Source organism: Gekko japonicus, unplaced genomic scaffold (assembly GCF_001447785.1).
Source record: "Gekko japonicus isolate JY-2015 unplaced genomic scaffold, Gekko_japonicus_V1.1 scaffold1603, whole genome shotgun sequence".
In the NCBI taxonomy this organism is placed as follows: Eukaryota; Metazoa; Chordata; class Lepidosauria; order Squamata; family Gekkonidae; genus Gekko; species Gekko japonicus.
Genome location: NW_015176021.1, coordinates 93,967 through 112,083, shown reverse-complemented (window position 1 = coordinate 112,083; position 18,117 = coordinate 93,967). Strand labels below are relative to the sequence as shown.

Genomic DNA, 18,117 nt, shown 5'->3' with positions numbered 1-18,117 from the left:
CTACCCCCCCCAATATAATTTATTCAATTTTCAAAATTCCAATAACAAGTAATAGCAATCGTTTACAGGATGTATATATAAACTTAACGGCATAAAAGAAAGCATTTTTCATAAGCTTAGTGTTGACATCAACATTTACCACAAATGAAGAGTGTCTATTATCTCTGGTATCGTTCCTTGAGAAACTAGATGGGATAAGATCGGTAGCCATATCGTTGTAAATTCACTATATTCGCCATTCGATTTTGTTGGATTCATTATGTCGGATATTTTTTTCCCATTATGTATATAAGTCCCATAACTTTTTGTACCATAAGTTTGTTGTTGTTCAGTCGCACAGTCAAGTCCGACTCTTCGTGACCCCATGGACAAGATCACGCCAGGCCCTCCTGTCTTCCGCTGTCCTCTGAAGCTTGCTCAATTTCATGTTTGTTGCATCAATGACACTGTCTAACCATCTCATCCTTTGCCGTCCCCGTCTTCTTTGACCTTTAATCTATCTGGGATCCCAGGAACGTGAAGTCTGTCACTACTTCCACGACTTCCCCTTCTATTTGCCAAGGAGTGATGGGGTCGGACGCCATGATCTTAGGTTTTTTTTGATGTTGAGCTTCAAGCCCACTTTTGCGCTCTCCTCTTTTACTCTGAGCAAGAGGCTCTTAAGGTCCTCTTCACTTTCTGCCATCAGAGTGGTATCGTCTGTATATCTGAGGTTTAGGGATGGTTTAATTTCTGTCTTCCATTTTGAAGCTATGGTTGTTTTGGCTGCGAATAATAATAAAGCGATTCTTTTTCTTTGTAAAGTGGATAAAGCAGTTTCATTTCTAAGGTTCAAGTGTATAGATTCTGGGTTCTTTTTTAAAGTGTGACCAGATATACACCTAATTTCCTCTAATATTTCATCCCAAAAGGGTTAGGGACAATCCATCCAACAGTGGATGTAAGTGCCATTCTCTTTGCAATTCCTCCAGCATAGGGAGTTTGAATTGTGTGTGATATGAGATAACTGCAGGGGTCATTTCCTGCAGGAGCGCACAGGAGCGGAGCTCCGGCAGTAAAGAGCCCAGGGGGCGGGCACATGCAACAAGCCCCACCCCCTGCTCCCAGCAGCCCTCAGTCAGAGCAAGAAGCAGCCAGGTAAGTTGCAGAGCCCACCCGGCCCCCCGGGCCAAAACAGTCCAGTGGCACCTTTAAGACCAAGTTTTATTCAGGTACAAGCTCTCCCTCCTCTGCGAGGACAGATCTGCACATTCCCCCCCCCCAATAGCTAGCAATCCAAAACAGTCCAGTGGAGCTTGAGCAGTGGGTATTGCCTTCTGACACGCTTCTGGCGATGTCAGGGGGTGTGGCATGTGCGAATAAGTTATGCTAATGAGTTATGCTAATGAGCTCCTGCACCTCTTTTTCTACAAAATGACCCCTGGATAACTGTACAGGGGTCAAGTACCATTTTGCCATTTCAGAGAGAGTACAGAGGATTTGTTATCGTAGGCATTCCAGATGTCTAACCATCTGTCTTCATTAAGATCTGTTGTGCATGTTTTTTGCCAATATTTCTGGTATGTGTACGCCACTTTTAAGTCACATTTAGGGCCTGTTATCTCCACCCATAGTGATTCCATGGGGGAGCTTCTTCCCCTACCACTGTCTAGCTTACTTGATGCTATGCTGCCTTGATCTATAGAGCAACACGTTCATCCCGTAATAGCCATGCCCTCTTTGCCCCCCAGCAGTCACAGATACACTGCTTCTAATCCATTTGGCTTGTTGTGAGTCGCACCCTTTAATAGATTTGTCTTCCATTATGGTATTGACCCAAAAGAAAATGACCCTGAATGTAAGATAAGCCCCTTAAAGAAGAGTTATACAGAAAATGTTTTAATTACTTTACATAACTGGAACTTGTATGTGAATTTAGGATGCCCCCCTCTTTTTTCCCGGTGGCTCTTGTGGGGAAAAGGCAGTCTCTTTCTTTTAAGTAAAGGTAAAGGTTCCCTTGCTCGAAAGCCAGTCGAATCCGACTCTAGGGTTGCGGTGCTCATCTCCGTTTCAAAGCCGAAGAGCCAGCGCTGTCCAAAGACGTTTTCCGTGGTCATGTGGCCGGCATGACTAAACACCAAGGTGCATGGAACGCTGTTACCTTCCCACCGAAGCGGTACCTATTTATCTACTTGCAATTTCTTGCTTTCGAACTGCTAGGTTGGCAGGAGCTGCAACTAGAGACGGGAGCTCACTCCGTCATGCGGCACCCGGGTCTCAAACTGCTGAACTACCGACCTTCCACAGCCTGCAGTTCAGCGTCTTAACCACTTGAGCCACCGCAGCTTAAGTAAATAGGACCTAATCCTGTTTTTTAAAAATCTGCCACTACCACGTGCTGAGGTAATGAATCCCATAAGTTAATTATGTATTGTGTAATGCAGTACCTAAGGTCCTCTGAGGCCTTCAGTCCTTTGGAAATGATGTGAGTGGTTATCGGAGAGATGGATTTTTCTGTCGTATCTGGACTCGGCGGTGCCCTCGCCAAACGTATTCGTCAGAACTGTTTCTCGGCATCTTCAAACACTAGAAGAAGAGAAGAAGAGATTGGATTTATACCCCTGCCCTCCACTACCCAGAGGAGTCTCAGAGTGGCTTACAAACTCCTTCCCCTTCCCCTCCCCACAACAGACACCCTGTGAGGTAGGTGGGGCTGAGAGAGCTCTGAGAGAACTGCCCTTGAGAGAACTGCTCTGACAGAACTATGGCTTGCCCAAGGTCATCCAGCCAGATGCAAGTGGAGGAGTGGGGAATCAAACCCGGTTCTCCCAGATTAGAGTCCGCGCACTTAATCACTACACCAAACTGGTTAGCCACAAGAAGTCACCAGTTACTGTGGTGCTTTAAAAGTTAATGTTGTGGTTTCATCATAAGAAGGAACTAATTTATTTTTTATAAAGGCGAATTCTGTGGGCGTTGCTGAGTTGGTCTACAGCAGCCAGAAGTCATGAGTGTTACTGTGGTACAATGACACCTGAGTCAGAATCTGTTCCTTCCCATTCGTGTGGCAAAGTGGAATGTGGCTCACAAAAGCTGCAATAACTTCCTGATGCTTTAAGGGGCCACAATTACTTTTGCTAATTAGAGCAGTTGTTGCTTTTTTTAAAATAAAAATCCCTTTGTTGTTGTGGTTGCCCTAAACTATGCTTAATGCTGTCAGAAATTCCTGAGCAGCATTTGACCGGTCAATCGACCAAATATTTTTGACCCCTCAAATACCCAGCCTTAACTTGCCGTTTTATTTTCAGTTCCTTTCCTCATTTTTCCTGAGTTTGACTTTTTCTGCTTTGCTTCTGTGGCATCCTTCTGTGGCAGCCACCCCTCTCCCTCCTCTCTCACAAGAGAGAAGGGAGAGGGGTGGCGGGGGGTGTTGGGGCTTGGGGGTGGGTAGCCCCTAGGGCCTTCTCGAGGGACCTAAGTCCAGGGTGGTGGCAGCAGAAGGTGGCACCCATGTTCTCCATGCTGTATATTTATTTATTTATACCCCACTCGTCTCCCCAAGGGTGATCCAAAGTGCCTGTATCGTTCTCCTTCACTTTATCCTCGTGACGACCCTGTGAGGTAGGTTAGACTGAGTTTATGATTTTAGAAAGAAAGATAACCGGAGGACATGAAAGAAGTCGTCAAAACTAAACAAGCCCCAAATGCTCCAGCCTTTTTCCCACAGACTTGTTACTCCCGCCCCTTTGACCAATTCGCTTTCCCCATTTCCAGCTATACAATGTCTTTTTTTTGGAGACAGGAGCAACTAGAACTGTCCATATATCACCTGGAATGCCTGATTTAATTACAACCTCTGTAAATGAATGAATGAAAAGATCTGCTTGTAAACTTTGTAGATTTTTTTTTAAAACAAACAGAAGCAGAGAGATAGTGGGGGTGGTGGTTTGGCATGGGGACGGGAGTTTGGCTGTTTGGCACTTGAAAAGATGGGGGGGATGCTTCATCTCACTGTGGGGGGGGGGGCTCCTGACTGGGCCCTTGCAGCATTTTTAAATTGCTTCTTTAGGTTTTGGAATGGCAGCAGTGTCCACAGGCCAGACCTTCAACAGGGAATTAGATAAGTATATGGAGCAGAGGTCCATCGGTGGCTGTTAGCCGCAAGGTATAGAGAGGAACTCTCGGTCTGGGGCAAGGGATGCTCTGTATGCTTGGTGCTTGGGGGGGGGGGCAACAGTGGGAGGGCTTCTGGTGTCCTGGCCCCACTGCTGGACCTCCTGATGGCACCTGGTGTTTTTGGCCACTGTGTGACACTGAGTGTTGGACTGGATGGGCCATTGGCCTGATCCAACATTGGCTTCTCTTATGTTCTTATGACCTATGGATGCCATCGTGTATAGTAGCTGCTCATTGGAATAATCCTTGACTGCCCCGTATCAATACTTGGTTAAGTCGAATCTGGTCCCATTTTGTTATGGCAAAGATTACTGTTGGCACTGTGCGACCATACTCTGAGAAAGCTCACGATAATTTTGTTACAACTTGGTTTCCACTAATGCAATTTCTGTCTGAACAGGATATCATTCCGAATAATCTGATATACAAAGATATGATCTTTTTCTGGTTCTTTCTTGGGGGCCCCCCAACTTTCTTTCCTTTGTTGAAGGCTGAATGTTTTGATGGTTTAACTGTACTCAGATGAGCTAGCACGTTTTTGGTGTTTTTTTGTATGGAATTGACATGTATAGGTTTAAATAAAATCCTAAAAAAAAAATGTATAGTTTGGCCCTCAGTTATTCACCTCCATACTTCTCTTTAAAAGGCTTCTACCGGTGTGGCGTAGTTTGAACACTGGGCAGATCTAGATTCAAATTCCCACTTAACAATGAAGGTTATTAGGCACTCACTGCGTCCGTTCAGATGCGGCGCTTTAGCCGGCATAAACTGCTCCGGTTGGAACCGTTGCAGTTTATGCCGGCTGAAACGCGATCACACTTACCTCTTGTCTGCGGATCCCATTGCTGTATGCCTCTTCACATGCAGCGGGCATCAGTGTTTTTTTTTTTTTAAAAAAAAACAAACTCAGTTTGAGCATGCGCATAGGCAGCCATCCACAGAATGGCAATCTTCACGCATGCGCACAACACCCAGTCTTACATTTAAACTTTAAAGGTAAGGACTTACCTTTAAAGTTTAAAGAGCAAAGTAGCCTCCCTGAGGTCCCGGACACCTCCGAAACGCTAAACTAAGGCCCTTTTCTTTTTTTAAAAAACCAAATGCCAGGGCGAAGCTTCACCCAAGCGCATATCGCCAACCTTTAAAAAAAAATGGCGGCCGAAAATTGGAAGCCTCAGGCTTCCGAATGGAAGTTGTTTCTCAACGGTGGAAAGCGATCAGATGGGGGTTACAGCGATTACGTTGTTTCTCAACGGTGGAAAGCGATCAGATGGGGGTACAGCAATTACAACCGTTGTACTCAGGATACCACCACTTGGGGACCTAGTGGCAGAATACAACGGTGTAAAGCTCTTTGCAATGGTTAGGGACGGAAGGCAGATGTTCGCCGTCTGAATGCCGGTAAGTACACCGATTCCAACCGGCACCTATACCGTTGCAAACGCCGCGTCTGAACGCACCCACTGGGTCTCAGCCTAACCTGCCTTTTTCATGCTTGTTTCCTAGTACAGTCATGGAGATGATAGGTAAGTAGGTAGGTAAGGAAGGAAGGAAGGATGGATTGATTGATTTTGGGCTGTATCAACAGAAGTATAGTGTCCAGATCACGCAAAGTGATGGTATCACCTGGGGTATTGTGTTCCGTTTTGGGCACCCCAATTTAAGAAAGGTATAGATAAGCTGGAACGTGTCCAGAAGAGGGCAACAAAGATGGTGAGGGGTCTGGAGACCAAGTCCTACGAGGAAAGGTTGAAGGAGCTGGGTATGCTTAGCCTGGAGAGGAGACAACTGAGAGGTGATACGATAGCCATCTTCAAGTACTTGAAGGGCTGTCATATAGAGGATGGTGCGGAGTTGTTTTCTGTTGCCCCAGACGGTCGGACCAGAACCAACAGGTTGATATTAAATCAGAAGAGTTTTCAGCTAAACATTAGGAAGAACTTCCTGACAGAGCGTCCTGACAGTGGAACAGGCTTCCTGTGGAGGTGGTGGGCTCTCCTTCTTCGGAGGTTCTGAAACAGAGGCTAGAGGGTAACAGTAATGCGGATTCTGTGAACTTAGGCAGATCATGAGAGGGAGGGCAGGAAGGGTTGCATCAGTGATTAGTATTTCTTGTGGCCCTTTCTTACACGCCCAGGGAAATGCTGATTGCCACTTTGGGGTCAGGAAGGAATTTTTCTCCAGGCCAGTCTGGCTGGAGATCCTGGAGGGGTTTTTTTTTTGTCATCTTCTAGGCATGGAACAGTGGTCACTGGGAGTGTGTGTGTGTGTGGGGGAAGTATTTGTGAATTTCCTGCGTTGTGCAGGGGGTTGGACTAGATGACCCTGGAGGTCCCTTCATACTCTATGATTCTATGATTATTTTGTGTTCTGTGTTTTCACGTGTTGATTTCTTTCGTCTTTGTAACCTTGTTCTCCTATGTTATCACAGGTACCTGTTAGAGCAGGATTTTCCAGGGATGAGGATTGGTCCAGAGCCGACAACAGATTCTTTCATTGCCGTGATGTATGGAGATACCGAAGGGAGCACTCCAGGAAATGCTCTTGTTGTGGACTCAAAGAAGCCATTCCGCAAACTCAGTCGTTTTGGCAATGCATTCTTGAATAGGTAAGGAAAAACTACATGTTTTCAGCTCTGTTCCCTCTAAGCTGAGTTAGTGTGAGCTAGCTCACTGTGTTTTAGCTTCCAGCTCACACGTTTTTGTCTTAGCTCAGGAAGGATGGCTCCAGAGCAAACAGTAGTCAATTCGCTCGGTCAGAACTTTAACGCTGGTAGCTCACAAAGTAGAATTTTTGCTCACAAGACTCCACAGCTTAGAGGGAGCCTTGGTTTGCAGCCTCCTTCTCTGACACCGGGAGCTGAATTTTATTCGCAATCTTTGTAAGCTCGCTTTATTAGATGAGTCCATTACAATGGTACCATGTAGCTTCCTTACCGTGAGATAATATGGTAGATTTGGAAGGGCCAATTTAAGTGGAATTTGCTGTTCTTTAAAAAGGCATACAAGTTGTGATATCTGGAAGAATCTGAAAGGTCTTCAAGGAGAATGACTTTCCGAAATAGGAAATGAAAATATTTGAAGAATGTTTTAAGTAAGGCCAGAAGAGTATTGTTCTCATGGGGTATCTACTTAACTCTTGACTGCAGTACAGTCATGCAGTACAGAATGGAATGAGAAATAAAGTATTGGTCTAATATTTTCTCATTCCCATTGCATAGTGTGAGCTCACAATTAATCTAGAAGATATGCCTTCCTCCACTGGATTGTTTGGTGCTGTTACAGCTCCCATAGTAATACCCTGGGGATTTATGTGGTATGTGACCATCTGATTTTTATAAAGTTAAAAAATTCCCTGCTCGAGATGCTAGAATTTAACTAACTAAGGCTGCGGTCACACGGAACAGTAGCCATGCTAGAGAGACGGAAGATAGGCGGATTTTCCGGGTGCAATCTCACCGCCACATCTGGGAAGCGTAGAGCTCCCGTGGCTCAACCAAGGCTTCCCTCCGAAGATGCGCGGCAAAAAACGAGTACCTCGGAGGTACTAGTTTCCGGAAACCGCAGGGCAAGGGCGGGCGTCTGATCGCGTTTCCAGTGGCATCCGGTGCCCGCCCTTGTCCCCTCGCAAACAGGTCATTTTTTTCCCCAAGGCTTCACGGATGCACACAAGCACCCAACGGAGCATGCACACACTTCAGTTTAGAAAAGTTTTTTAAAAACCCAACAACCCCGTTTGCCGCGCTGCCCCGCTTCTTTGCCTGTGGTATGATCGGCACCTCCCCCCCTGGCCACGGGGCCTCGACGGGACCTCAACCGGACGTCTGATCTTGCAGTCGCGCGTTAGTACGGGAGGTCTGATCGCGTAACTGCGCAGTAGTTTGCCCCAGGGCAAACAGCCACGCTTCTCCCCCACAGTTTCCTGCCCGTGTGACCGGGGCCTAAATAATGAAGCATTAAGTAAGATCTGTATTGCACCCTGTAGTGATTACATGTTTTGGTGTGTGTGTTCCTTTAAATGTTTAGTTTGACTGCAGTAATGAAAGAAGTGTGATAGAGGGAGATGAGTGTATTTTGATTGGCTGATGTCTGAGAGTGTGGGAGGAGATGTTCTGAGAGGATTCTGTGTGTGTGTCTATGTGGAGATTCTGTGATATGAGAGAGACAAGTATGGAGGAGTTTTGAAGAGTCTGTGTGACTCTGAGAATTATGAAGGATTCTGTGTGTAAAGTTTGAAGACTAAGCATAGTCTATGTGACTATGGAATTTTGAGTCTAATTCTGTGTGAATAAGACCAGCAGTTTAGTCTGTGTGACTTAAGAGAGTTGATTCTACTCATTGTGAATAAAACAAAGAGACTAGCCTGTGTGGATATATATATGAGAGAGTATAAATGTATAAGCCTGTCAGAGTGGAGTTTGGAGTTTGAGAGACTGTTTGTAGCACCAAGCTTTGCCAGTTATATTTACAAGTTCCTTTCTTCAGCAACTGTTCAAGATAACCAGGAACCTATTTTGTTCTTTATTAAATAAATCAATTTTTGTTTAAACGTATCTCAGAAATCAGTACAGTTCTTCCTCAGGGCCACATAGTCCTCTGACGTGCCCAGACTCTGGGTCATACTACCGAAAGAGAGAGATTTGGAATTTTTAATTCCTGGTGGCAGCAGAAAACTACCAAGTTTATGCATTCAGAGAGTGTTTAAAGGTAAAACCGTTTCCCCTGTAAGCAAGCACGCCACCCACCCCACTTCTACCTGTCCTCATCCACTTATGTCTAGTGGTGCTCCTGTAAGAATTCATGATTTAAAACATATTTAAGTTAAATGGAAACTCTCTGTAAGTTCTGCTGTTTCTGGTTCCATTGCCTTATTGATTTAGGCATTTTCTTTCCCAATGGCGACCAGAGTAGCTTACCAGAATACAGTTTATATAAATACAGTTTAAAGAGACGGAATTTCAGTATGTGGGGGAGGGGGAAGTACGCTAACAACATCCTGGGCTGGTCCTGAATCCTCTGGGATGGCCATGAGCTGTGAGCCAAGGCCAAAAGCCCTTTGGTTTTTTTGCCAAAAGGCGCACACCTCTGGCCTCACCTAAGCTTATATACCTGCTTTAAAGAGGAGAAACAAACTCAGCCTAGATCTTAATTCATCAGCTGCTAACAAGATGTTCCCACTGTCCTATAAGCTATAATTTGCTATTCAACGTCCTTATTATCCTTTGTTGTGTTTATATTACTGGGTCATCTAAAGGACTTGGCAGGTTGGTGAGTTCATCGTGTGCTGCTCGTTTCCACCAACATTTGATGAGCAAGGAAAACATGAGAGGTGTTTGTTTAAAAAGTATTTATACACTGTCTTTTCCCTATCACTCAGAGCAGTTTCCAATTAAAAAATATTGTTTAAAACATAGTCCACAACGAAAACAACATTGTCGTTGTTGTTGTTCAGTCGCAGGGTCGAGTCCAACTCTTCGCGACCCCATGGACCACATCACGCCAGGCCCTCCTGTCTTCCGCCGTGCTCTGGAGTTTGCACAATTTCATGTTCGTTGCCTCGATAACACTGTCTAACTATCTCATCCTTTGCCGTCCCCTTCTTCTTTGACCTTCAGTCTTTCCCAGCATCAGGGTCTTCTCCAGTGAGGGCTCCCTTCTCATTTGGTTGCCAAAGTATTTGAACTTCAGCTTCAGTATCAGGCCTTCCAGCGAACAGTCAGAGTCGATTTCCTTTAGGATTGACTGATTCGATCTCCTTGCAGTCCAAGGGACTCTCAAGAGTCTTCTCCAGCACCATAATTCAAAAACATCTATTCTTCGGCGCTCGGCCTTCTTTATAGTCCAACTCTCGCAGTCATACAATACTACTGGGAATGCCATTGCTTTGACCATACGGACTTTTGTTGACCATACGGACTTTTGACCATACGGACTTTTGTCCCCCCCCCCCGGTTTCCCCCCCCCCCCCCCCCCCAGAGAACAGACTTCAAACCCTAACCTGTGTTACTTCTTTTCTCATCAGATTCTTTGGGAACAATTGTTCGTTCCACAGGGACACTTATCAGCCTGGAAAGAGTTTGTGGAATGCGAGTTCTGATATGGTTGTGCTTGTTTCCTAGTACAGTCATGGAGATAATACTTACGACTGTGTCTTTGCTCTCCTCCTCCTCCACCACCACCACAATTCTGGGCTACAGGCGACAAACAGTGTATATTTAAACTGCTTGTAAGATGTTCTTTCCCTCTCTTTTTCTGATCATTCTCAGACCTTGCCTTCAGTCAGCTCTTTCATAAGGCCTAGTGCCATCTCCATATATAACTGCAGTTGTTGTTTTTCCTGTAAAACCTGCTACTGCTTCTATGTCACTTGACTTCCGGAAAATGTTAAACATTGTGTCCTTGTCTAGCTGGAATAAAGGCCCCAGTCTTCTCCTGACACAGAGTTCTCTAATCGTTAGTATTCCATGAGTCAAATGTCTTACAAAAAAAAATAAAAAAATAAGATGATGTGAGTGTACGTGAACAAAAAAAAATGCTAGGCTCCTAAAATATTTTAAATGCATTTTTCCCCCGTGAAACGTTGCCTGAGGTTTCACCAGTTTACAAATTACAAAGAGACTGGAGCCAAAGGAGCAGAAATAAATTAAAAAATGGGGGAAACAATATTAAAAATGATAATAAACTTCATTAAAGCCCAACTAAATCTGCTTCTTGGAGCTGCGGTGGCTCAAGTGGTTAAGATGCTGAACTGCAGGCTGGAAGGTCGGGAGTTCAGCAGTTCGAGACCCGAGTGCCGCATGACGGAGTGAGCTCCCATCTCTGGTTCCAGCGCCTGCCAACCTAGCAGTTCAAAAGCAAGAAATTGCAAGAAGATAAATAGATAAATACCTTCGGTGGGAAGGTAGCAGCGTTCCGTGCGCCTTGGCGTTTAGTCATGCCGGCCACATGACCACGGAAACGTCTTCGGACAGCGCTGGCTCTTTGGCTTTGAAACGGAGACGAGCACCGCAACCCTAGAGTCTGATTCAACTGGCTTTCGAGCAAGGGAAACCTAAGTCTGCTTCTTAGTCAATAAAAACATATTTATTTTCAGAGGGGGGGGATCCCTTAACTTTTATACCAACAAAGTACTGTCAACTTAAAACCTCCCTCTGCCTTCTCTCAAAAAGGATTAATGGGATGTCTCACCAAACTGAGATATAACAATGCACTAAACCGATCAAACGAAAAACACAGACAAGGCCATCAGACAAATAAATGTAGACAACACCAGCACCATTTCAACAAGCCTTTTGGAAGCGTACTCTTAACAGGGCCATCCTAAATAGTTATACCCTTTGAAAGGGGTAAGGAACACTGCTAATTCTTTGTTGCTGCAATAGAAAAGGACCTGTGTTGTAACGATCCACTGTACTTCAGACAGTAGGGGAAACCAGAGAACATTCTATAAGTGCCACCTGTGTACAGGATAAGCAAAGAAGGTCAGGGTCTAAAACCACCATTTGAATTAAGCCTGGAAATTTAACTGGGAGCCAGTACAGATGAACTTTGGTCAGATGGTCTTAGCGGGCTACCCTCAGCAGCATCCTCCCATCCACATTCTGGAACAGTCACAGTTTCCGAGTGATCTTTAGAGGAAGTGTGATGGATTTGCAGAGAAAAGCAGGCTTTTAAAAATGCTGCTTGTGTCAGAGAGTCAGGGAGTTCATGAGTTAATCTTCCCTGGAGAGAAGAGCTTACGTGATTGGCTGCTCTACTCACTTTCTCATTGGCCAGCATCAGCTGAGAGAGGAAATAAAACAGCTGATCTAGAGGGGAAATAGGTCTTTTGGTGTTTGGTCTTTCAGCGTTTGGTCTTTGTTTGAAAACTAATATCTGGATCAGTAGCCAGAAAGTTTGGCTTCTGAAGGAAGAGACATTTGGGAGGCAGTGTTTTCTGACAGGCAATAGTCAGGAAAGTATCTCTACAGAGAGAAGAAGAGAAACCCCCATTGTCTTAAATATATTAAAACTGCTCTGAGGGAGAGTCTAGATTCTCAGTCAGGAAAGCTATAGAACAGCCTTATACAGACAAAGGATACTGGAGAAGGATTTGGCAGAAGGTCTGGGTAGTTAGAGAGAACTCCCATACAAGCCAAATAGTAAAAGGAGTTATTGCTTTGTAGGGACAAGGAGAATAACTTCCTGCCAGTGAAAGGGGTTGGGAAGAGAACCCGGGTCTGTGACAAAGGGGAGAAGCTTAGACACCCTCAGGAGTTAATGAAAAGCTGTAATATCAAGGAAAACCTATAACTCTGAAGGAAGAAATCTAGAAACTTTAAGCAAATGCTGTCCTCCAGAAGAAATGTTAATAAGAACTGTGTTAGTGCTGAAATATACTAAACAAAGGTCCCAGTCACACGGGCCGGAAAATGCAGGGGGGACGCGTGGCTGTTTGCCCCGGAGCAAAGTAACGCGTGGCAGCCCGATCACATGTCCCGTGGAGGTCCCGTGGATATGCCGTTAGGTGCCGATCACACGGCTGTCCTGCAGCGTGGCAAAGAAGCAGCACGGCGCGATCACACTGGCAATCGCTAGGCGCCACTTCCATGGCAAATGGAAATTTTTTGCCCTCAACACAGTGTGCGCATGTGCAGGTGGGCGTTTGTGTGCATCCTGTGGAGACTTTAAAAAACCCAAACATCTGGTTTGCGACAGGACATGGGCGGTCGCCGGATGCCACGGGATTCCGCGGAAACGCGATCAGATGCCTGCCCTTGCCCCGCACTTTCCGGAAACTAGCACATCATATGTACTAGTTTTTTTACTCCGTATCTTCGGCAAGAAGCCACGGGTTAGCCACGGGTGCACTACGCTTCCCAGATGTTGTGGTGTGATCACGCCCGGAAAATCCACCTATCATCCGTATCTTTAGCACGGCAAATGCTCCGTGTGAACGGGACCAAAGTACCTCTCAAAGAAAGAATTAGAAAACCTTGAAACAAAACTACAAATACACTCTCTTGAATGTTCTAAAAATCAAACTCTGTATATATTAGAAAGTTTTTACCTCAGCAGTTTCAAAACCTTGACTACTTCTAATATACATGTATTCCCTGCCTGTTTATTAAAATCTTTATTCTGTTTTTGAAAATTAATTTGCCTCAAGTGCCATTTCACAGGGGTTTATAAAACAGGACAGTTCGTATCTTTCCTGCCAAGCCGCGGCGGGGGATCCGCACGTCTTCACAGGATCCCTGCCGTGGGGGACAGCGATACGCGTTGTACCGCCGTCACCAGGATGTGACGCTATGCATCGCTCTGGCAACGGGACTCCAAACAGCCCCGTTGCCAGAGCGACACGTAGCGTCACATCCTGGCGACGGCGGTGCAACACATATCACTGTCCCCTGCTGCAGGGATCCTGTGAAGACATGCGGATCCCCCGCCGCGGCTTAGCAGCCCTAGTTTCAAGTTTATATAAAAGAGAAAGAGAGGGTATACACACTACTGTAAGGCAACTCAGTCACTGTTGGGAACCGAAGTTTTGGCAGGGAAAATCTGCCAGGCAGTTGGGGAAATACGGGGTTCCACCACAGAAGCCTCATTTAGAGTGTGTTACAGTAATCGAATCTGGATGTCACTAAGGCATAGATAATTGTGAGTAGATCCCTGTTGTGTAGGAAATGATGTAGTTGGCATACAGCCAAGTAGACCTTGGTTGTCATATGCAGATTAAATAACGATTATCAAGTAGAATCTCTTGGGCCTAAGGCAATTTGGTTTCCACATGGATGAATGTACGCAACCACATTTCTTCCACATAGGCACTTTCTCATTATACCTCAGCCATTTGTTAAGAAATATTTGTTTTTTTACCCTCCTGATCAATCACGTACATGTGTAGAGTTTTAAGAACTGCATTTTATTTTGACGTACGGTTTTTCTTTATACATTGGGTCGATTTTAAGCCAGTTTTGAGAGAGCTCTGTGACAAAAACAAAAATAAGACCAAGGAACTCGATGGGCTGATCATTTGACTATTCTAAAAAGATTTGATGAGTTGACTGATTTGGATATTGTTAAATAGATAGTCATGCATTTTTAAAGCAAAGGCTTAAAGATTGCAATTTCTGCCTCAAGCAGAAGAGGAGGAGGAGGAGGAGGAGGAGATTGGATTTCTACCCCGCCTTTCACTGCCCCAAGGAATCTCAGAGCAGTTTACAATCTCCTTTCCCTTCCCCTCCCCACAACAGACACCCTGTGAGGCGGGTGGGGCTGTGGGAGCTCTTGACAGAAACTGCTCTTTTTCAAGAACAGCTCTTTTATATTTATTTATTTATTTATAATTTGATTTTATTTAGAAATACAGAACAACATTGAAAACAGAAAAAACTGTGAAACTGTAAAGTTTAACAAGATTAGAGTAGTTAAAACATTGTGCATTTCGAAAATTGCATTTCATACTATGACTTCGTAACTGTTTCATGTAACACAAAGCGTCTACCTAGGTCAAAAATTTCTTTCTATACAATTTCTCTTAGATATCCAGATTGTCTAAGAATTAAATATACAGACAGTAAACGATAAAGGCATATAGATAATTTTATGAAATTACAAGATGATACAGTCAATCATATTTTGATCTAGGAGAAACAAACCCTTGTATAAAATTTATAGCCATTTTTGAAATTGCGTCCACAGGGGAGGAATAAATTCCTCTGTGGTCAGGTATTCAAGGATAGGGTCCCATTTCGTCATGTATGTGGTGCTGATAGGTTTTTGTGAGACATTGTTTATTTTGTTGGTTCCACAGTCCATGAGGAACTGGTCCCATAACTTGTGGTACCACAGGTGGAGCGTGGGCGGGTTAGGGTCCTTCCAACAGGAGGCTATTGACGTGTGTGCTGCATAAGAAGAAGAAGAAGAGATTGGATTTATACCCCGCCCTTCACTTGGAGTCTCAGAGTGGCTTACAAACTCCTTTCCCTTCCCCTCCCCACAACAGACACCCCTGTGAGGTAGGTGGGGCTGAGAGAACTCTTGACACAAACTGCTCTTTTTCAAGGACAGCTGTGCCAGAGCTTGTGACTGACCCAAGGTCACATCAGCAGGTGCAAGTGGAGGAGTGGGGAATCAAACCCGGTTCTCCCAGATTAGAGTCCGCGCACTTAACCACTACCCCAAAAGCCGAGGTGCACTCCCCGAAGAGAAGGAAGAGGTGGTTTCATTCTTTTCCCTCTCCCCACTATGATCTGTGCGGCCGTCTATACATGTGAGTCCCTCAACCCCAAGAACATTCCTGGGATCAGAAATGGCTCTGGGGGCGAAGGGAGATCCTGTGATCTTTCTGCCCATGGATCATGGGATTCAATACAATGCTTTTATTCAGAATAATAAAATATACTCAATAATTATGAATTTGATACTGATGCTGGTTACAAAAAACAAATTCTTGAAATTGTTGTTGTGAAAATGGCATTACGAATGCCGATTCTAGTCCAGAGAGTTATAAAGAGCAGAAAACTTGGACTATGATCAGCTTGGCGTCATCTGCCTAATTCTGTCCTGGAAAAAGTCTTAATTTCCCCCCCCTCTCTTCTCTTTGCAGGTTCATGTGTGCTCAGTTACCCAATCAGGTTCTCAAGAGCATCAGTATCATAGACAGCCCTGGCATCCTTTCGGGAGAAAAACAGCGGATCAGTAGAGGTGAGCTGCGGTGTGCAAACACAACTGCCGGACTGGTGACCTGTTTTTGTTTTAGAGACTAATCCGGCTAATCTCTTGAGGGTTTGATCTTGTGGCTTGGTGACAGCACAGTCCGGCCACACTCCTGGAGCCTCTGTTTACTGTAGTTTAAGCCTCCGTCTTGGAGCAAGGGTCATCGGCCTTTTATGGTGGCGGCTACAAGCATGAACTGCTTCAAGAGGGAATTAGATAAGCCTATGGAGCAGAGGTCCATCAGTGGCTATTAGCCCTAAGGCATAGATAGGAACTCTCAGTCTGGGGCGAGTGATGCTCTGTATTCTTGGTGCTTGGTGGTTGGGGGGCAACAGTGTGAGGGCTCCTAGTGTCCTGGCCCCACTGGTGGACCTCCTGATGGCACCTGGTACTTTTGGCCACTGTGTGACAGAAGGACGTCCTTCTTCACCCAAAGAGTGATTAACACTTGGAATTCACTGCCACAGGAAGTGGTGGGTGCTACAAGCATGGATGGCTTCAAAAGGGAATTAGATAAGCATATGGAGCAGAGGTCCATCAGTGGCTATTAGCCACAAGGTATAGCTAGGGGCTCTGGGGCAAGTGATGCTCTGTCTTCTTGGTGCTTGGGGGGGGGTCAACAGTGGGAGGGCTTCTAATGTCCTGGCCCCACTGCTGGACCTCCTGATGGCACCTGGTGTTTTTGGCCACTGTGTTAGAACAGATAAAAGGGAGTACTTCTTCACCCAAAGAGTGTTGGACTGGATGGGCCATTGGCCCGATCCAACATTGGCTTCTCTTATGTTCTTATGGTGCCGGGGGGGGCAACAGTGGGAGGGCTTCTAGTGTCCTGGCCCCACTGCTGGACCTCCTGATGGCACCTGGTGTTTTTGGCCACTGTGTGTTGAGTGTCTGAGGCGGGCCGAAAGCGGACTAAACAGCCCGTCTGAACGCACCCAGAGTGTGGATGAAAACTACTCTGCTTTTCCGTTCTCTGTTGGAGACTATTTCACTAGTTGATTTAGTTTATTACACAGTGATCTGAAAATATAACAGAGTGAATTCCCCGCTCTTGGCTCCGTAGGCCTTGTTCCTTACGGTGCAAGAAACGGAATACAAAATTAGATGACAGTTATCAGCTAAAAGTTGGTTGTGATCTGGTTCTCCATTTTGTGATTTAAATATGTCAGTCCAAAAGTTACTCTCAGTGATCTGCTTCTGCTTTTTGCTTTGCTTAATGCTTACTTTATAGGTAGAGGCTATAGTTGGAGTACTTGCTTTGTATGCAGAAATTCAGGTTCGTCCATCCTATCTCCAATTAAAAGGATATCATGTAGCAGAACTGGGAACATAAGAACATAAGAACATAAGAGACGCCAATGTTGGATCAGGCCAAAGGCCCATCCAGTCCAACACTCTGTGTCACACAGTGGCCATAAATACCAGTGCCATCAGGAGGTCCAGCAGTGGGGCCAGGACATTAGAAGCCCTCCCACTGTTGACCCCCCCCCAAGCACCAAGAAGACAGAGCATCACTTGCCCCAGAGCCCCTAGCTATACCTTGTGGCTAATAGCCACTGATGGACCTCTGCTCCATATGCTTATCTAATTCCTTTTTGAAGCCGTCCATGCTTGTAGCACCCACCACTTCCTGTGGCAGTGAATTCCTGAGATTTTAGAGAGCTACTGAAAATCCAGAATACTAAACTAGGTAGACCAGTGATTGAAGAAGAAGAAGAGATTGGATTTCTACCCCGCCCTTCACTACCCAAAGGAGTCTCAGAGCGGCTTACAATCCCCTTTCCCTTCCCCTCCCCACAACAGACACCCTGTGAGGTAAAAGAAGAAGAAGAGATTGGATTTATACCCTGCCCTTCACTACCCAAAGGTGTCTCAGATCGGCTGACAATCTCCTTTCCCTTCCCCTCCCCACAACAGACACCCCCTGTGAGGTAGGCGGGGCTGAGAGAGCTCTTGACAGAAACTGCTCTTTTTCAAGGACAGCTCTTATCAGAACTACGGCTTGCCCAAGATCATCCAGCCAGGTGCAAGTGGAGGAGTGGGGAATCAAACCTGGCTTTCCCAGATTAGAACTTAAAATAGGACTGCTTCATATGACACTCCTGATATTTCGAGATTGTATTCCCAGCATTCTAAACTGTTATCATGTATATCAGAATAATAACCCTTCTCTTCATTAGAAGCAATACAGAATGGACAAGACTCCAGTGGTATTAACTGGACGTCAGTCTGCTTGTATGAGTCATTATTGCCCTCATCTTCC

General features: G+C 45.3%; 1 protein-coding gene across 1 annotated transcript in view; it reads left to right on the top strand.

Moving 5' to 3' along the window:
* LOC107123342 (EH domain-containing protein 4) overlaps positions 1 to 18,117 on the top strand; it is a 51,908-nt gene that overhangs the window by 16,882 nt on the left and 16,909 nt on the right. Inside the window, exons 2-3 of the mRNA XM_015426583.1 lie at positions 6,587 to 6,763; positions 15,745 to 15,842. Coding sequence (XP_015282069.1) covers positions 6,587 to 6,763; positions 15,745 to 15,842 — 275 coding nt within the window. The remainder of the gene's footprint in view (positions 1 to 6,586; positions 6,764 to 15,744; positions 15,843 to 18,117) is intronic.